The sequence below is a fragment of the Phodopus roborovskii genome, unplaced genomic scaffold (assembly GCF_943737965.1).
Source record: "Phodopus roborovskii unplaced genomic scaffold, PHOROB, whole genome shotgun sequence".
Classification (NCBI taxonomy): domain Eukaryota; kingdom Metazoa; phylum Chordata; class Mammalia; order Rodentia; family Cricetidae; genus Phodopus; species Phodopus roborovskii.
In genome coordinates, this window is record NW_026126511.1 from 17,597,101 (window position 1) to 17,618,802 (window position 21,702).

At 40.5% G+C, this 21,702-nt stretch overlaps 1 protein-coding gene across 3 annotated transcripts in view; it reads right to left on the bottom strand.

Annotated features, from left to right (window-relative positions):
- The window catches only part of Uchl3 (ubiquitin C-terminal hydrolase L3), a 31,523-nt gene extending 13,043 nt beyond the window's left edge, over positions 1 to 18,480 (bottom strand). For 2 of the 3 annotated variants that reach the window (XM_051195284.1, XM_051195282.1), the window contains exons 1-6: positions 18,319 to 18,480; positions 18,208 to 18,219; positions 13,058 to 13,186; positions 11,598 to 11,754; positions 11,157 to 11,242; positions 9,641 to 9,688 (exon numbers count right to left, since the gene is read on the bottom strand). In XM_051195284.1, coding sequence (XP_051051241.1) covers positions 9,641 to 9,688; positions 11,157 to 11,242; positions 11,598 to 11,754; positions 13,058 to 13,186; positions 18,208 to 18,219; positions 18,319 to 18,462 — 576 coding nt within the window. In that variant the 5' untranslated portion in view covers positions 18,463 to 18,480. The remainder of the gene's footprint in view (positions 1 to 9,640; positions 9,689 to 11,156; positions 11,243 to 11,597; positions 11,755 to 13,057; positions 13,187 to 18,207; positions 18,220 to 18,318) is intronic. The other variant, XM_051195283.1, reaches the window with a different exon arrangement.
- Between the last annotated feature and the right edge of the window lie 3,222 nt (positions 18,481 to 21,702).

Sequence of the window (21,702 nt, forward strand, 5' to 3'; positions counted from 1 at the left end):
TTTCTTCTGGGTCCTCTGAGTAGACTGAACATTTTTCACTTATCTTTTGTTTTCCTAAGTATGAATATATGAGTATCTGATATCTGGGAGGATGCCTCATGACAGGAATATTTATTCTACAGTCTGTAAAGTTCTTATGTGGTGTGATGTCTTCAGTTATTTTTGAAAAAAACAGTTAACCATCGATTCTTCCGGTGTATTATATCCAAAGTCCTCACTTACCCATTGTCTCCCTCTTACCTCTCTGCCTGTCTCCAGGATTCCACTTCCACATATTAACCATTAGAGACTGTGCACAGCTCCGAGATGCTCTTCTGTTTTCTCGTGCGCAACAGACTTTTTTTTTTGTAGGTGAAGTTACTTAAGTAACTTTTAGTGATTTGTTATGAAGTTCACTGAACCTTTTCTCAAATGTGTGCGAATTCACACATATGCATCATCATGGCAGGACTTAAGAAAACCTTGGTCATTGGTCCACATCTTTCACCTGGTCTGAGGTGGTCTCTTATTATTTTCTGTTCCATACACCATGCTAGGGGCTCATGAGCTTCCAAAGATTCCCCTGTGTCTGCTTCCCATCTCACCAAGGAACACTGGGATTGTAGACTTGTGATGCACAGCTGGCTTTTCCGTGGGTTCTGTGGAGCTCAGGCTTGCAGAGCAATCACTTTACCCACTGAGCTATCTCCCCAGGCCAAGTGCCATGAGTCTTGTTTTTTTTTTTTTTTTTTTTTCCTCCTCAGTTTTTCTGATTCTACTGTAAATTGTTAAAGGCATTCTTCACCTGTGGCCCTTATTTTTGATACTAGCAAGTCCACTTAATTGTCTCTTATAATTTCCAACTCTGCTCACAATCTCCACTGCTGATATATGTTGCCCATCTTGTCCACTTTAACTTTTAATGCCATTATTATACATTCTTTGACAGCTCCAACATCTACATTTTATCTAAGCTTCATTCTGCTGACTGTTTTGTCTCCTAACAGTGTTGATATACCTTTTCTTTTCCATGCAATTTTTGATCAAATTATGTATGAGAGACAGAGGTAAGTTGTATCTACATTTCGGAATGGGCATGCACCATCAAGATGTCAGTGTCTAAGGAAAGAGTCTTCTAATCCACCCAGAGGTTGAGCTTTCTTTCTAGCTTTGTTTTCGGTAAAGTTGCCCTCAGTACAACAGTGGGTTAAAACCCAGCATTCCCATTGTGCTGCGTTAGTGGAGTCTATTTTTCAGTTCTTGCTCCATGAAAAGCTTTACCTTTGCCCAGAGCTTGTGCCTGAGGTCTTTCTTCAAGCTATCCCCTCATCCTGACATTAGAACTTCTGGTGCTTTCATTGTTCCCGTTCAACGTCTGTCATTGGTAGTTCCTCAGTCCTACTGTACATCAAGCACAGGGTTCCTCAAATAGTAGGATCTCCACAACGTTTTCCAACACAATATGTTAGTCTTTAAAGAGCTCTATCATAGAAATGATGCACGTTGAAGACATTGCACTTTTAGAGTATCCTAGTTTTCTGTAACTATAAACATGTCCTAATGAACACACAGATGTCCTTATACAATGATCAGGCAGCAGTAGCCAGAGTTTACATTCAATAGCACATACCAAATGTCCTAAGCTACAAAGGTTACGTATTCCCACAACAACCCCACCAGCCAGAAATTACAATTGTTTCTAAACATGAAGATATAGTGTTTTTGCCTAAACATTGTCATAATATTAATGTAGGATTTTAGCTCTCTTTCTGCACATATTCCTCAGTGTAAGCTTATGTGACAGAAGAAGGAGTGGGGGGAAAGTCATAACCCGGCACAATATGTGTGACTAACGTTCTACAGCATTAAAACATATACTATTAACCTGCCTTCTTACCCATAATGTAACAACAGGTTAAATAGCCCGTATCCGTATCCAAAAGTGTTTCCAATTCCAGAGCTTTTGGATTTGAAACTGTACCTGGTTAGAACCCCACTTCAGATTCTGAACTTGGATTAGGATGTTCAATGTGTATTCAAATGTCTCTTATTCAGGCTCTTACTGCCTCTAATAGCAGCCTTATGGGCTTAATTAACTTTTTTGTTTATTTTATTTTTTGAGACAGGGTTTCTCTGTACAGCCCTAGGTGTCCTGGAACTGACTCTGTAGACCAGGCTGACCTCAGGGATCCTGTCTCTGCTTCCTGAGTGCAGGGATTAAAAGTATGCATTTCCATGCTTGGCTAATAAATAAACGTTTGAACATGTACATATTGGAGCAGTAACTCTAACTTTTCACTCTATTTATAGTTGCTTATAGCTCATGATAATCTCTCTCTTATAAGCAACTATCAAATTAAAAGTACTAACAGCAGCAGTGTTTGCTGCTGAATTAATAGAATTCTACGTCCCATGGCAGACTACATTGGTATCTCAATAGTACGATGAGACTTTTCTATACCACTATACACAGAACATGCAAGGATATTGTATACTTCAAGGATATTACACTTTGATTCCAGATTACTGTAATAAAGTGAAAATAAGAAGTCATGCAATTTTTTATTGTTCAGTACATGTAAAGTCATGTTTTTACTAGCTACAGTCTATTAAGTATACAACAGCATTATGGCTAAAAGTATCATACATAGATCTTAATGCTAACAATAATCTGAACTGTTGAGAAATGATGCTGTCAGACACAAACCTTTAATTAGTTAAGACACAAACAAACAAACACTAAGGCAAGAGAAATAAGGTAAAACCTGTATACATATGTCTTAACCATAGTTCTCCAGGAAACACTTCCTAGAAACCCAGAGACATTATAAAGATAAAATAAAATGTGCTACTCTCTCAACAGAATTGCATTAAAGACACTGATTTAAAAAAATAAAAAACTAAACATTCTGATTCTTACTTAAACTCAAAGAAGAAAAAAAGAAAGAAGAAGGGTAATGATGATGGCTATAATTACTCTAATTCTGGCTAATCTAGGAACAATGATTTACCTGGCAGCGACTATTACTTAATTCTGGGTAATATAAGAACAAGGTTATCTGGGGCAAATCCCAACACTGGCTCTTTAACACCTGGCTTCGCCATCACTCTCCTCTGTAATATGGACAACTAGCTCACTTCATCAATGCCAACAATTTATGAGTCACAGATGCATCTGCTGCCAGTTCTGCCTGCTCTTCCCAAACACAGTTCTAATTTCCTTCTGATTGTCCAATATATATCTGCAGAGAGGACATAAATAAAAGCATAAATCCCTGGACCTTAAAGGGAAAACTCCCTTTAACATATGAGATGCACACACTCTATGCATTTACCAAAAAAAAAAAAAAAAAAAAAAAAATGTATTCTTTTGATAGTTTAAAACTAAGCAATTAGAACTACTATAAAGGTGAAAATGAAATTATCCAGAACTTTAAAAAGGGAGCAGAGGACCTGCCTAAAAGTACTTCCCTGTTAAAAACCAAATGCCTGATAGATGACATCTAAATTATTATAAAATGCTACAATATAATAAGTATATTTTGGCTTACAGCCAAAACATTTTGGTCATTTAAACTTGTCATTAATCTATATTATATTATGTTATTTCACAAATATGAAAGTTACTTAAATACTGTATTCCAAAACACATATAACATGAATACCAAAGGACTACAGTAAGATTTCATGGTAACTTTGGTGAGAGGTGGGAGTGGAGGGGAGTTTGAGACGGGGTCTCGCTACATGCCTGGCTGGCCTCAAGTTCCTGTCTCAGTCTCGTGTGTGCTGCACATTTACTCCGCAGAGGACTTGATTCCCAGTACTCACATGGCAGCATGTACCATCCATAACTCTAGCTCTGGGCACCCAATGCCCCTTTCTGACCTCCGCAGGTCCCAAGCATGCATGTGGTTCCCAGACATACATACAAACAAAACATTTATACACATTAAACAGAATAAAGAAATCTAATTTTACTCCTTATTTGCTTTTCTTTTTGGTACTGGAGGCTGAACTGAAACCCTCACTGGACAAGCTCTACCACTGTGTTACATTCCCAACACTGACTGTTATGATTTTTATTTATTTTCAGAGAAGTCTTAACAGAAACTAACTAGCTCTTCAGAAAGGAGTGGTTACATATTGGAAATAAATACCATAAACTGAACAAAGCATAATAATTATTTTAAAAAAAATAATTTTAGTTTCTTATATCATGTTTATGACTCACTAATAAACTATTAATAAACTGTTCTTTTAATAGCAGAACTATCACTGAGTCTTAAAAAACAGTACCTGGGGGGAAAAAAACCCCAAAACTTCTTTATGGATGTTGAATACAGTAAAAAAAGATTATATGTTTCTAAAGACACATATGTGTCTGTGTGGACATATGTTCATAGAAAGCTTCTAGACCTTAAAATCAAAATTGTAATTTAACTCTAAATGAATTCCTGCAAATTTTAGGTTAGATTTCAGCACAATACACTGGATTAGAGGAATAGAAAAGTCAGGTCAGATACATGCAAAAGAAAAAACTTATCCCTGTTCAGTTGGCAAAGAAGTGAAATGAAGCATGGCTAGACACAGAATGCAAACTAGCACTGCAGACTCCACAGGCAATGTGCACAGCGCGCCTTCCTTCAGCACGCCAGCGCGCCCACAGCCTCCAGACATTCCTTGACACTCACTCACCCACGCGGGTCAAACAATGGTGTCTGCACTTCGGTTTGTAATGTTTAATGTGACGTGGAATTTGCACCTGTCAAGCTACCTAAAATTAAGTCTCAGAAACTCTTTTCCTACAATTTGAGGGTAGCCCCAAATATACAAATTCCTCTATCCTACGACTGCCCTGTGTTCTGTAAAGTCAGAGTGCAGGAAGGGTAACCCTTGCCATCTCCGTGGGTGTCAGCCAGTCTGTTTTTACACCTAAGGCAGTTTTAGATGGGGAAGCACACCCAGTTAGATCTAAAGGGGAACTGCTGACTTCAGTGGAGATGGATCTCTTACAGGAATAGCTTCGCGTTCCCATTTCTGAGACTGGAAAAGGAGAGCGAAGCACAAGAGGGGCCAGAGGAGCGTGCAGACTCCATTCGGGCTGCAGGGACAGGAAACAGAGAGGGAGAGACCACGCGGTGGCATGGGGGCGAGGCTGCCCGTCCAGAGTTTCTCGGAGGGAAGAACACAATGAAACGAAACGGCCTCCAAAAACTTCAAGCCTTGTCAAAATAAGGAAAACAGGTTGTGGGAAGTAAAGTAAAATTTAAAAACGAGCAGAGTACGGATATTCAAGGAGGTCAAGAGGGTTTCAGGAATGCGGGAGCTGGTGATATTTTGTTCATGCTGTAACAAAGAAAGCTTGCCTGAAGATCACTAGAGGCCAGGCAGTGGTGGCGCACACCTTTAATCCCAGCACTGGGGAGAAGAGGCAGGTAGATCTCTGTGAGTTCAAGGCCACCCTGGGCTACACAGGATTACATCTCTTTAAAAGAGAAAAGGGCAGTTTGAGGGTTCCTAGGACAGTCTGAGGGAGGCAGTCTGGGGTTGCGGTCTAAGAGCAGGGCTGCCCCTTCTTCGGTCTCAGGAACGGGTGAAAGCTAATGGCTGGCTGCTTTGCTTCTCTATTTTTCAGCATCCCCCACACCCACCCCAGTATCTGACTCTGAGTTTTTATTACTAAGAACGATTAGAATTTGTGCTACAGAGTTACCCAAGGGTCTTGAGCCACCTGACATGGGTACTGGGAACCAAACTATTTACACACCTTAACTACATTTTGCTGTTTCCGTCTGTCTCTTTTAAGGTAATCAGGAATTTAAATTCTACATATGAACTAAACTAATAGCCCTTTCTTTCACAGCAGAGGACAGAAGACAAAAAAGTCCTCAGAGGGTTATAGATGAGAGTGAGCACTTCACCTTAGGTGTGCAGGGATTGGTTTGGGCTAAATGGAAAGATTTCTGCTATGTTTACAGAGTGCAAGGAAAGAATCGACTTCAAAAAAGATGGCCTGTGACCTCCACACACATGACCTGGTATTCACTCACAGGCATGCAGGTCCACACAAAATAAAAATAATAAGATATTATAAAAAACAGCACACACCTTTAGTCCCAGCACTTGGGAGGCAGAGGCAGGAGGATCTCTGTGAATTTAAGGCCAGCCTGGTCTATAAAGTGAGTTCCAGGACAGTCTCCAAAGTTACAGAGAAACCTGTCTTGAAATCCCCCTTCCAAAACAAAACAAACAAACAAACAAACAAACAAAAAAGATATTTTAAAATCATAATCATCTTTACCAGTCTGCAATGAAGCTTGCAATGAAGCCATAAACTCTATCTACACAATTAATAAAGATACAACCTTAATAATGTCTCCTACATTGACAATATGCACTGGCTAAGTAAAAAACCAACTAGATTCTAATTGGGTATGTTTGTCTGCCTCTCACGAAAATACACGCACGCGCACACACACACACACACACACACACACACACACACACACACAAAAAGAGCTATGTTGCTATGAACTCCATCCATCTATTGATTTAACCAATCAAGAATTGAAAATTCTATTATATATTCTTTTCTTAATATTTCCTAACATCTAATATCTATTAATAAGTAATCTACAGATGGTTTTAAGTATACAAGAGGATATACAGTGTGGGTTTTTTCTTCAGTGACAAGAGGTCATTATCATATAATTACTAGGGGCTATTAGTATGATCATATTGTAATGTACAAATCAACCTCACAAACCAAGGAAATGAACTCATATACAAATGTTAACTATGCTCTAGTGAAAACATTACTGTACAAATCCCCCCCGTCAAAACAGAAGAAGAAGAAGAAGAAGAAGAAGAAGAAAAAAGAAAACCAAAAAACCCAAGACTTTTGTCTCTTGGTTTTTGTTTCATGGTGTATCCCTACTAGTCTGGAGCTTGCTATATAGACCTGGCTGGGTCAGAACTCTCGGAGATTCCCCTGCCTCTACTACCCTAGGTGCTGAGATTAAAGGTGAATGTGTGACTCTATGTATCTGCACCATCTACACATAGGTACCCACATAGGGTAGAAGTGGGCATCGGACCACCTGGAACTGTAGTGACAGTCAGCTGTGAGCTAGCTGGTATGGGTCTGAAACGGAAGAACAGTAAGTGCTCTTAACTACTGAGCCACAGTCCTAGCCTGTGAGAAGTTTTCACACCACTAAAGGCATTTCAAACCTAATACCGGAAAAGTGAATATGTACTGAGCCTGTGTGCAAAGAAACAGTTCTGAATAATTTAAAATGTACAAATAAACCAGACATCAATCCTACACCTAAGAACCACAACAAAAGATAAAATTCCCTACCACATAAGCTAAGGTATCATCTATTTATAGGAGGCATTTTATATACTACTAAAGTAGAAATGATAGCAAGTAAATTATGACAACAGTTCAAACAGGTCCTAATTCTAGAATTATTAGAATGTAGGAAAATGTACATCTTTGTTTGGACAGGATCTCACTATGCAGCCTAGGTGAGCCTGCAACTCAATGTGTAGATCAAGTTATCTCAAATTTCTGTTCCTCCTGCCTCAGCTGTCAAAGTGCTAAAATTGTAAGCTAAAATTATACCACCATATTTGGCTTGGAAAAAATACATTTTAAATAGCTTTTAAAAATATAAAAATAAATTAATGCAAACACTAAAGTTACATGAAAGAGTGTACAGCATAGATAAATTATATCCAGGTTATAATTAGTGCTTTATGTAAAGGGTCACACTGATGCTAATTTGAAGGCTAAGCAGAAATCAGAAATGCATATGCTGAGAGAAGGACTATTTTCATAAAGAGAAATTATAGAGGAAAAAAATAGCAATAAAATAAGAGATTGGTAGAGAGAAATATTTTCAGAGAAACAGCCATAGCAGTGAGGGTTTGGAGAAGCTGTGAAGAGGTAGGAATTGAAAGGGGAGGAATGGTCCTGGAGCTGGGTTTTTTTTTTTTTTTTTTTTTGTTGTTGTTGTTGTTTTTCAACACAGTAAGTCTTAGAGTCATAATGCACATGAATGAGAGGGCTCTAACAGTGACTCCAACTGTGAGAGATGACAGAGTGGTAAAAGAGATTAACTTCATTGGGAGTAAGGCCGGCAAACACCCTCTAGAAATGCTCATTCTTTCCACTCCACTTTGAGAATCACTGCAGTAGGAAAACAAAAGTTGGAGTCACCAGTTGAATTAGATTCAGGAAATGTAATGGGATTAAAACTGTAGGAAAATGAAGGGCAGAAATGAAGGTACAGATAATAACCTCAAACAAAGACAGCATTCTAAAATGTCAGTGGGCCATTCCCGTGACAGCCAACTGGCATTCAAGATCACAAAGGATGACGAAGTTTCAGTCTGAACAGAAAGAGATGTGACTATCACTCAAGCAGTAAAGCCATAACTCGGATGAGGATCCCCAGAGTACTCAAAGAAGGCACCACGAATACTCTGCAAGTGAAATAATCTTACACCGGTCCACCTCATCAGCAGCAACACTGCAACCCAAACTTCTTAGCATCACAAGCACGTAAACAGCAGGAGCACTGAACTATTTTCAGAGCTACCTGCTGTTTGTAAAAGTCAAGTCTACAACTTTGAAAGGAGAGGCTGAGAGCAGCTTAGAAGGGACAATCACAAGGACACTTAGTGTTTCAATTAGTGAGACACCCACAGTCACACAGTCTGAAAGAAGAATTAAAGCTGTATCATAATATCAAAGTATTCTTACCTTTAAAAGGGTTTAATAATAATCTAAAGCCAACTTCTTAATTATGCAGTTTTTCCAAGTATTTTTAAAGCCAATACGCGATATGATCCTATATGTGAAAATGTGACTTTTCCTGGTTTTCTTATTAATATAAACTAATGTATAAAAGAATGGGTTTCATTATGACATTTTTAGCAATAGTACTTCATACTTTATCACATTCTCCTTCACTGCCCTCTTTTGCCCCCAGACCTTTTCCCTTCCACTGGTTCCAAAATAATCACCCTCTGAAAGGTGCGATTTCAAGTCACACACGAAGGAAATGTACAGTTTCCCGGTGCTGTAAATATACCAACCAAATTAACAAAATTCTGTTCATTCTGACTGAGTATTTTCTGACAAAGTTCCTTTGAGAGTAAGGGCTTGAGACAAGTGGAGGGAAGGGATGGGTGACAGAAATGAATAAAGTCAACAGAGGAGGGGGCAAGGGAAGGGTCAGAAGTGACCCCAGCACAATTTCCTGTAGCATAAACGTGAAGATCAGTCTGGTGGCTCAGACAGGGTCACTGAGCAACACCTCTTTTCTTTCTTTCTGGAAGCTAGGCATGACAGTGATGCCCAAAAATCATACAGGCTAAAATCTGGATGTGTGTGGAAGTCACCAGAATCTGAGAGGGAAGAAACAGGCTGCTTGTTAAATAAAGCAAAGAATACACAATCTGCAACCTGGGAAAGGATCCATTAGCAACCTGGGAAAATATTCCTTTTGCTATCACTCTGACTGCTGCAGTTGCATAAGCAAATTCTAAGGAAAAACCAAAATAGTCAAAACCTTTTGCGAAGCCAGGGGACCTACAATATAAGGTCAAATTTACACACAGAAACATTTTTAAAAGAAATGTGAAATACCTCAGTCTGACCTTCATGTGCACTGGTCTCATGAGTAACCCGAATAGCCTGTAATAAGAACATAATCTATTTACAATAAATAAATAAAACAACTATATCCAACTTTTAAGTGAAAACACTAACAAAGCACAGTTTTTACCATCTAAACTCCTGTAATGAGGCAGGAAACTGGAAGAACTTTAGGAGCAGTTTAGCACTGAACCTTTCCAAAGTGTATCTAGGTAAGCAAATGAGCCTCTGTCCTCTCTACCCGCAAATGGCTTAAGCTTTAGGAAGCCAACTACCTGGCACTTTCTAATTTGCATGGTGCAAGTAGAGGGTCATTTAGCTTCCTTAACACTTTATTCCCTTGAGACTGGAATAAAGTGAGCAGCTCGCAGACAGAAACTGAAGAAGTTTGTCTCATCTCTCTCTCCTGGGTGCATGCTCCTGCAGCTCTGGCTCAATGTATGCTTAGTCATGCATTTCAGTAGGCAATTTAGAAACGTGGTGCAAAAGGCATGCGTTTATAAGAAGCAAGAGAATTCAGTTATCTGAACTTCAAAATGCTCCAATCATACCCGTTATTATCAAAGGTGGAGAGAAATAGGCACAGTGGAAAATCAGGGGTGAAAGTGTTACTGTTACATATAGCAATCTGGTGGTAAGTATTAAAGCCGTAAAGACATGCAAACCGATCAGCAGTTTCTCCTCTAGGAGTTACTATGTTGATATATGTAATGTGTGTAATTATATGAAATTAAGGATGGTTCTAAAACCTCAGACACAGTAATTTACATTTGTAATAATTTTAAGTAGTGAAAAAGAAGGAAAACAGATTTCTAACATCATTTTACTGGTTAAATATAATATACAACGGAAAGCTACTCAGCCATTAGAATAATAATGTTAAATATATACTTACTGGTGTTAATACGCTTGTGATAAGTGAAAAAAGCAAGTTATAAAACAGTATTACAGTGTGATCAAGTTTTTAAAAATATTGTGTACATACATACATGCTCCCTATAAAAATATCAGTGGTAGCTAGCCTTCATTCATGGAATTATTGGCAACTGTCATGTTATTTTACTTTTATGAAAAATAAGGATTTCTTATGAAATTTCCAGGTTTATAAAACTTAAAGTAACTAAAGTATTTTGAAAGGCTAAGCACTAAAATACACGTACATCATATTGTTTTTCTAATTTCAAAGAAAAACATCTATTGATATTACTAACAGCAAATAAGAATTTTAAAATTAACCACCATTTCAAACTGCATTAGAGAATACAGCTATTAATTTGCAAACTCTATAAATTTGTTCATTCTGCCCTGGACACAGAGCTGTCAACTGAAAAACATTATAGATAGCTCATATACAGTACCTGAAAAAAAAAAAAAAAACAATTCCCTTGTAATGGATCTGACAAATGATGTTTCCCCAAACTACAGTTTTAAGACAAACCACTAAGCAGAGCCCACAATCCTGTAACACAGCCCATGGATGGGGGCAAAACAGAAACAAGGTACTGACGTCATAGTTCTCCAGGTACTTGGCTCTTTCTTCGGGGCTCATTGACACGGACTCCTCCAGGAATTTTTTCAGTGTTGATCCAGATTCTGAAAATGTCAAAAATGAGTAAAAAGTTGTTTATTACAAAGAAAGAAAGAAAGAAAGAAAGAAAACTAATAACAAAAGCAGTATAGTATTTTCTTAGGTAAAAATCCTTTAACTGATAAGAAAGTTGAGGATTTAATACTCCTGGGATAAATAACTAAGTCAAATGTTTTCTGCTGAGCCTGCTCATCAACCATATGAAAAAAACAGGAAGGATTAACATCTTGCCTGGCTCTGCACACATCCCATAACAAAAGAAGAGATGCATGGCTTTATAGTTTGAGAGACTTAGAGCACCCCCTACTGTACAATAAGTTAACACAGCTGGAGGAAAAACTGGAACAGAGACTGACTTACCAAAGTGCATTTTGTCTTTGTTGTTTGCAATGGCATGGATGAGTCCAATTGTCCCACAGGCATTGCTGATGGTTTGCTTAATGAAATACACTGACGATGTAACATCTTGTCCTTGAGATTTTATTTTTTCTTCCTCTTCTGTCCTGAACACTTCATACTATTGGGAAAAAAAATCAACAGTCCACATGCAAAAACTACACACTAAAAAGAGCACTCAAGTCTGTAAAGGAAAGGCTATGAGATGAGGAGACTTAGATTAAAATAAGACAAGATTTAAAGTAAGATCATCAGTTTGTAAAGCAATGAGAAAATGGACAGCCTCCCATTATATATTTTACTCATTGCTTGCTTTCAGACAAGGGTTTCCCTGTGTTGTCCAGGTCAATCTAGAACTTCTGAACTCAAATGATTCTCCTGCCACAGCCTTTCGAGGAGCATGGACTGCAGGCATCATCCATGGCACTCAGCTTCATACGCCACTGTTAAAAGTAGTCATTGTTACCACCACACTAGGAGTCACACAGCCATTTCTAACACTTTCAATGTTCACAACACCTAACAAACAATTACCTTTGCAATAGCTTGTTTTAAAACATAATCTTACAATGTACGATTGCGATGGGAGTGTAATTCCACGGTTGTGCTGATCTGGCATGCATGAAGCCATATGTTCAATCCCCAGCAACACAGACACAGACACACACACTGAATAAAACAAAAAACTAAGTACATCCACACATTTTATGTTAAAAACTGAGTGAGAAGGAGAGAGAAAAGCAGGAGGAGGAGGAGTGCTTCTGTTACCTGAGCTTCTACAATTTTGAGAGTTCAAGAGAGGAGAGGGAAGTAAACTACAGACCACACTGCAAAACCTGCCTCTCCTGTTTTCATTAGATGAAATCTGATTAATGTACTGATATGGCCATCTGTCTATAAGTGAGAAGTTAGAGACTCTGATGCCTACAGTAAAGGCAAAAGTTTTATCATTTGGTCTTCTACAGGGCCTTTTTCTGATCCGCATTATAAAGGGTACCAATGACATCTATAGAAAATCCAGAGTTTAAAATGTGAATTTTGGGCCTGGAGAGATGGCTCAGGAGTCCCAGCGCCCTCTTCTGGCTTCCTTGGGCACTGCACACAAATGTATACAGGCAAAACAGACACATAAAATAAAAATAAACCTAAAAAGAATAAACATTATTACATCCTACATTAAAGTAAAGCTGAGACGATCAACTATTATCTCCTAAGAGAAAAAAGCTGAAGGTAAAAGACCAACACAGAACTTTATCATCAATCTATAATCTAAACCTTTTATTTTTGATAGGACATTAAGATTCCCTCGCTTCTTAGTTTGCTGATTATGTGCAACAATGGCATTATCTGTTTTCAAAGGCTACTTTTACTCAGTTATGAAACCCCACATTCATCTGAAGCTACGCGTCTCGCTTTACAGTTACCTTTTCTGTAATAGGGAAAAGGAGTAACACTGCGCACACCGGTCGTGGTACCATGCTGAGAAGTTCAGGCTCCATCCCGTACACATCAACAAACTGCCAGTTAGGATGCAGGCCCAACTGTCTGAGGAACTAGTAAAAGAAAAAGCAGCAAAAGTTAAGTGGTAAAGGAAAGCCTGTGAAATGTTAACAGGGAAGTGACCCACAAGCGTGTGTACCACATACCTAGTATACAGAAAGAACTGAGATCAAATACTACTACTGATGTTCAGTAAGAATAAAGAAGGCAGCACTATCAACCCACAGAATGTGTACTGTAAATACATATAATCCTTATTTGTCAAGTATACCATAATCTGAGAGGTGAAAAAACACAACAAAGCAAGTCTACAATGAATAGGGTAGGACAAGAGCAAGTTATATCACATAACAGTTAAAAATCATAACATATTCAACAAATCTGTTCTCAAAATCTATTACTTAAGAATTGACTATGTTAGCCAGGACTTAAGAAAAAACAAGTTACCTTAAAAACTTGTTTCCAGCCTTTACTCCATCAATTAAACAATGAATTATTTTAGTACATCAACAGTTTATCCTGATACCCCAAAATAACTCCTGGAGTTTAAAGATAGAGAGCTAAGTAAGCATTTTATCAACAAGCAAAATGTAACATTGTGCACAGGAATGCATGCAGGCAAGCACTTGTAAAATGAATAAATATGCAGCTAAGGCTCTCTCTTAGGAAAAATGCATGGCATGTATCACATTCTCCTCTCCATCAAGCAGCATGGTCTACAACTACAGACAGCAAGGGTCTCCCCAAGCACCACATTACTAATGATTTCAGGGTTAGTAAAGTTCACAGGCGTATTTGAAAATATTTCCCTTTTTCGTCTTCATTCCCTCATTTACTGTTCTAGACCAGTCTTAATATTCAATCCTACTTAGAAACAGAAAACAAAGGAAGAAAGAAAGGAAAAAAGAAAGAAAAAAGTTTGTTTTGTTTTGGTTTTTGAAGACACGGCTTCTTTGTATTGTTTTGGAACCTGTTCTGGAACTAGCTCTGTAGACCAAGCTGGCCTCGAACTCACAGAGATCCACCTGCCCCTGCCTCCCGAGTGCTGGGATTAAAGATGTGTGCCACCAAACCCTGGCAAGAAAGGATTTTATTTTATTTTTTTTTTTTTAAGGCTCAGCATTAAGGTAAGAAATTCTCATCTTTTTCCCATTGCTAAAGGCTGTACCTGGCCAAACCAGGTACTGTTGAATGGAAATGGATACACTTTATTAGATAACCTTGCCATCTATATGTCTGCACATGACTTAAGCTTGTTTAAGCTGAGCATTCAATGCATTCGCCTTTTCCTGCCAGTTAAAGAAAATTGGGACACTGAGCTCCTTATCTACACTACATTCTTACATTCGTTAAATCAACTCAGCACATTACCCTGACAGGACCCTGACATCTCTGAAGCAGACAAGCATGGAGAGCTCAGCAAACCAGGGACTCCACTTGGTGTGGGCTCTGTGCACCCTCTTCTGATAACAAACCCGGCAACCTGAGACCCTTACCATGTGTACTATACACATACTCCATTCTTTTGAACAATGTACCTAACAACCTGTTAGCATGCACAGCTCACACTAAAGAATGGAAAGGCCTACCCAGTCTGAACTGGTTTTGAGTACATGTGCAGTAAAGCAAACTGCGTCACTGAAAATATTTTATGTGAAAAAAGAGATTTACTTCACTACAGGCTCAATATGCACCAAGTACAAGTTATCAAAGGGAGACACAATGCTGGTCTGCTCAGAAGAAACGTCATTTAGGACAATATAGCAAAGCCCACCACACCAAGCAAAGATGGTAGGTATAGCATGGGTTATGGGAGAGTATGAAAGATACAGATTGTGGATTTTGAACAGCATTCCAACAGCAAGAACAGGACCCCAAAGACAACGACCATAGAGAGTAAGATTTAGAGAGACATCCGACCCCAACACCTTAATATTTTCATTGCACTTATAACTGCTAGAGATTTATTTGCCTCGTTTTACTTTGTCTCCCCACTGGGGGAAAAAAAAAACAAAAACAGAAAAACAAGAATATTTTAATCACCAAAACATAACTAGTTCCTATTCAGACAACTGGTAATGCAAAAAGAAAGTAAATGCATTTTATAATTTATGAAAGTCATATAGGAATGAGGTTCTATATCACCTGAATCACAGACTTTAAGAGTTCAGTTATATAAACTTATTTACTGGTTACTTAAAACAATAAATAGTATCATTTAAAAAATTTTTAAAATCACTTGATAAAGCTAATTACACTGACTGATTCTGAATGGTAAATCGCTCTTCTACATAAGAAAAAGCTGCTCTTGGTTATGTTCTTATGTTTTTATAGCTCTATTGTTGAAGGCTTTTGTAGACATCTTCACAAGAGATAACAGCCCACAGTTTTTCTTATGGTTTGCCTAGTTTGGGCCCCAGAGTTCATAGTGGCCATATGTTTGTTCCTTTATGTTTATATAGAATTAGTATTACTTCTTTACATGATCATCTCAAGAAATGCTTTAAAAAATTACTTGGGGAAATTGAACATTAATTCGTAATAAAAAATCTTTATAAATTTGGAAGAAGTGGGAACAACCTTAGTCTCAGAAAAAGCCTCATGGAAATACCTATAGCTGCCACTGTTTAGAATGAATGGGTAAATGCTTCCTCAACTAAGATTGGAAACAAGATGCCTCAGATTCATATGTAAGATATTTCCAAGTGCAATAAGACAAGAAAAAGAACCAGAGGTGTTTAGAATAGGAATAAGCGTCGGACTGCATAGAACACAACTGTCTGTGTAGAAAATCCTCAAAGAACCTACAAAAAGGGAGAAGTGTGCTGCAGCTAACACATGGATTTAGCAAGGTAAAGGATATTTTTAAATTAGATTCTATACATAGCAAAGAACTCAAACATTAAAATGTAAAACAATACCATTTACAAGAGAAACACAAATCTGCAAGTACCTAACAAGATCTTCCAAGAGCTATGTGCTCAAACACTGATGAAAGAAATCAAAGGCCTAAGTAAATGATACATTCCTCAAAACACATCTATCCACATGACACATTCGCCATTATTTGACAGGTAAAGTAATTAGAAGAGCCTAAACAACTCTGAAAGGTACAATGTTGGATTCATACTATTTGAGCACTTAGCAAGCTACAATAATTAGGATGACGGTGGTAAAGAGAGACAGAGCAATATTTACTTATCGGTAAAGTGTAAAAATAACTGTGGATTACAACTGGAATAATCACTTCTTTCTATTCACAGAAGTCGCAAATTCTGATTTCTTCAGACCTACGCTTCTTCTCTTGACTAAGAAAATAAAATGTGTTAGCAAAAGAGATGGGCAAATCCCAAAGGGGTGAGAACAAAAGAAAGGTGACATTCTCAGGAAAAGGTACTATGAGCGGTGATATACGGTAAGTGCACAGCCACATCGCACAGCCACCTTACTAAGGAGGTGAAAACTGAGAAGTAACGAAAGCATACAATAAACCCAAATAAGACAGAAGGAGCTGAGCTGGTGAGTAAGGGCTCTTGCCACCATCAAGCATGTGGACTTGTGTTTAATCCCAAGGGCTCACCGGAGGGAAGGAGTAAACTGAATCTAGAATGCTCTACCTTTGAGCCTCCACCTGCACGTCCCCCATCCACATACAAAATAAATAAATGGAATGAAAATGTTTTGAAAAAAGACAAAGATGTTGCTTGGCAGTGGTGGTGCATGCCTTTAAATCCCAGCACTCAGGACACAGAGGCAGGCGGATCTCTGTGAGTTAGAGACCAGCCTGGTCTACAAGAGCTAGTTCCAGGACAGCCTCTAAAACCACAGAGAAATCCTGTCTCCAAAGACCAAGAAAAATAAAAAGACAAAGATGTCACCTTTACCAAAAAAATCTGTGTGCTTTTTATATAAGGGGCTTGCTACAAAAGCTTTGAAAAAAAAAAAAAAAGAAAAACCATTAAAAAACAAAACAAACAAACCCAATAATTGTAGGTGGGGAGCAGGCTTGAGATGCAGTCTCAGCCCAGGTTGGGCTAGAACTCAAAATTCTCCTACCTCAGCCTCCCACACGTTGATATCGCAGGCATATGCCACGATGTTTGGCCTCAAAAAAAATTTTTTTTTAAATAGATGATAAATCTTTATCCTTTGGTGATTGGAAAGAAGATGTAAGGAAAGAACGAAAATTACTTAACAAACTGAGAGAGCATGGTCAAAGGTGAACTAAATGTTGAGAACAGAAAATTACAGGCTAAGACAATACATAGAAATAAAAAAATATATATATAACAACTTTTTTCCCCCTAATTTGGGAGCAGAAAGGCATCCCCTGGCTTGCCATCCCCAGCCCCAATCTTCAGTATCCAAAACAAACTTTAAGAGTAGCAGGTGGCTAACAAATGCATGCCACCGATTAAACTGGGCTTCGCGTGGTACCAAAGGCAACTACTTACTACATGGTCCTCTTTAAAAAAAAAAAAAAAAAAAAGACTGGAAGAGAAAGGGGGCGTGGCAGGGAAGAGAAGCAACTCGATGGGGCAAGAGAAGATTGCTGGAAGGTGATTTCATTGTACAGGTCGGTGGACGGAATTACCAGAACTGGGTGGGCAAGTTTACAGAGCCGGGAGTCAGGAAGTGTTGGCAAATTAGTCACCAGGAAGGGTCAGGGGCCGGGGCAGGGAAGACGATGGAACGCCACAGCGAGGAAGACAAACGGAGAGGCGGGAGGGAAGGTGAAAAACCAAGTGACAGTCAGCCAAGCCTCAGGCCCCAGGGCCCCCCGGGCAGCGCTGCTGACCCGGGTCCGGCGGGGGGCGGCGGCGGGGCGGGGTGGGGGACAGAGGACGGAGCAGGGAGCATCTATCTCCAGGAGCCAGGTGGTGGCCTGGAAGGGGCGGAGCCGCCACAGCCGCAGACCGGGGGGCGGGGGCGTGTGTGTGGGGTGGGGGGGCTGACTCTCCAGGGGTGAGATCCCGCGATCGTCGGGGATGCAGAGGTGAAGGCCAGCGGCGCGGAGGCCGGCGGGGGAGGCAGAGAGGGCTCCGGGGTCCCGGGTGACACACGCCGCACTCACCTGGTTGGTGACCTGAAACGAGACACAAGAGGGTTTAGAGAAGCGCGCGCTAACCGGCGCCGGCCTCCCGACCCGCTCGGCCGCCGGCTGCGGCCCCGCGGCCGCGCTCACCTCGGGGTTGGCCTCCAGCGGCAGCCAGCGTTGACCCTCCATGACTGCTCCGCCGGCCGCTCTCCAGCTCTGACAGCGGCCGCCGCCGCCGCCGCCGCCGCCGCCGCCGCAGCTTCCGCCCCCGCGCGCTCCGGTCGGCGCCATCCAAACGCCACCCCGCGCGGGGGGGGCGCTCAGCGAGGGCGGGCCCACCGCCGCGGACCCTTAGCCTCGTCCCACGGAGGAGCAGTTCGGATGTCGCTGTGCGGAGCAGCGGACAGAGGAGCCGTGAGTAAAAGGAGCTGTTCCCTACGTCACGAGGGAAACAAAGCCAGACCTCAGCAGCGGGCTCCCCTCACACTTGGACTCTCCCGGCCCCCCAGCAGCACCCGAGTTTTACGCATGCGCCACATGCTGGCCTGGGCCGCGTGCTGGCAGGAGCACTCGCCTTCTTGCAATGCCAAACAGAAACTCTAGAGGGCGCGCGTCACAGATTCCCACTCTGAGGGAGGGACGGGTTCGCCAGCCTTCGTGAAGAAGGCAGCCAGGGCAGAGGTTGACTACTTGGATACAGGGTCCTCTTGCTTCTTTGTGAGGATGCTGAAATGATATATATGTTGGTCTTATCCGTTATCGCACTACTGCAGGTACAGATAACAGGCAGGTGATCGATATAGGTGATGGGTAGATAAGATACTCAGTTCTTCTTGACAATAATACAGAAGCCACTAGGAAAGATGAGCCAGACAATATATTGGTACAAACGGGAGGACCTTAAGCAGCATTTTGAATGTCTCTTCTCCATCACACCAAACTCTAGGATGCCAGATGTAGTACGATTTTCATTTTCTTCACATTTTTAGGATTTACCCCCAATGGCCAGTGCATAGCAGATTCTCAAAGACTATTTGAGGAATGGTGCTGGAGAGGTAGCGAAATGGGAGAGAACTTGTCTGGCCTGCACGAAGCCCTGGGTTTCATCTCAGTGTCACAAACGGGAGGGGGAAAGCATGGTCATGTTTGCAGAGACAGCATTTATCAACTCTGTGGGAAATGCAGAAGAGAAACGTTTACACAATTAAGGTAGCATTCGTGGAAACAGAGAGGCAGATGCAGATTACGAAGATTTACCACAAGGAGCAATTCTTTTTTGATATGTAGGAGTCAAAAGTCATGAGAGAATTTTCACCTGCCATATTATTATCCTGTATCCAAGAGAAAGAATTCAGGGAGAGATTAGTTAAGAAGTGGAGGAGATGTTATTATACTGACATTGCCTTTCTTGGGGAATATCCAGCTCTTCCACACATGTTCTGGCTATTTTATAGCTCTATGGCTTTCCCATTCCCTTGACTCCTTGCCACCTACCTGATGACTGGCTGCAGTGCCTTCCCAACCTTGTGACTTGGTAAATCTGGCAATGTCCGGCCAGCTCATGATTGGCAGTTGTACTTGTGTGATCTCTTATGCTTGCTTGTTACATCCTCAGTCTCTGCTGGGACTGGTTGGCATGCCAGGGGAATTTGCCTGACTCCAGACTCCTGATGTTCTACGCTATGCCGCTCCTCTTAACTGTTTGGCTAACATCCTTATCTACCTACCATGAGAATTTCTTCCTAGGTAGACATGAACCATGTTTGTCTCCTTATGCGATCCCAACAGCAAACCAAATACAATCCCACCAAGGTTTACCTTGGGAAGCCAATTAGATGGCTGGGTTTAGCTACAGAGCTTGGAGGAGGAGTTATTGGCAGAAGCATAGTGACCCCAAAGCATCCACACTAGAAAGTTCACCAAGCATGGATGATGGCAAAAATATGTCTTTCATCTTAGCACCCCATAGAACTAAAGACCCCCCCCTCCCCAAAACCCCACAGATATATCATCTGTAATCTAACCGCTCAACTTCCAGATCATTAGGTAAACTTCCAGTGTTGGTGTGGATGTATCTCTGGGTTTGAAGAGCCTTGATCTTCAGACTTGACCAAACGTATGAATGTTTGAGGCACAGATTTTGATCCACTAAGTATAAGATGAACCCCAAGATTCAGTACCATTTCTTCCAGTGTTTGAAAGTCCCACTGTCTACATCCTTTGCAGTATGGCTCTGGAATATTCTTCTCCTAGGGAACAAAGTTCTGTCTGTGTGCCTATTTATGGATTCTGGGTTTTGATAATTTTTTTTTCCTTACAAAGACTTATTTGCAAATTAAACATTAACACCTGCAGTATTTTTGCAGTCAGTCACAGACATGCATGGACCTCCCTCTTCCCTCCCCTATGTGAGTTCCCACTTGTGCTTAGTGGTGCATGCCTGTAACCCTAGCACTGGAGACAAGAGAGAAGAATCGTGGTGAGCACTGTGGTCTTACGACCAACTGAGGCTCCTTAGCGAGTTCCACGTTAGCCCTGGCTATGTAGTGAGACACTGTCAAAGAGAGAGCGGCGAGAAACAGAGAAAAAGAGAGAGGGAGGAAAGCAGAAGAAAGGTGGGTGAGAAGGGAAGAAAGGACAGGGAGCGAAGAAGAGACAAGCCCTTCTCCTAGTAAGCCATATTACCCTAAAACCTCCTCTACACACTTTGTCCACCACCAACAACCTTGTGCTTTGCCAAGTCACAATATAATCTTTTAAGAGACACTTTAAGTAGCAATTAAACAGAATACCTACAGAGTCTGTGATTCCCATAACTCGAGCAATGTTGAAGAGCTATGAGCGAGCGAGCTCATGCTCGCGTCCGCAAAAACAACTGACTCACCATGCCATGTAGGTAACCGTCAGCAGAACTTAACCTCGTGAGCAGGAACAATTTTTTTTTTGTTTTTGAGATTTTGAGTGTAGAACTAAAAACTTTTAAGAATTGATAAATATATCTGGGCACAATGGCATACACCTATAACCCCACAATAAAGCAAGAGGATCACAAGTTTGAAGCCAGTCTGAACAACATGCAAGATTCATTCTGCCTTGAGAAGAAAAAAAAAATGGGGTACTTTTCCAACACTTGATATAAGTTTAACATAACAGTTGTAATCAGCCCAGATTCAGTATCACTCAGTTGTCCCGGGGGGAATCAAACATCTCCATTAAACTACAGCCTATTCGTGACATACCGCCTTGACTGTTCATTACCCTATATTATTTTTATTAATATGAAATGGTCTCAGTTGTCATTCTGATGCACCTGTAGTACCCTGTCATCTGGCTTAATCCTGGGCTGTGCTACCAAACTGTCTATTTAAACACAACCTTGCAAGTAAAAGCATGCCAGTATTATGAAATCTGACAACACCTGTGCTTTAATATGAAGTAAAGATTCTCAACACTTGCTCACAGATCATGACTACACTAATAAGGCTGTGTTCCCATGAGCCACGCAGTTCACCTCTTTATATCACAATTTTA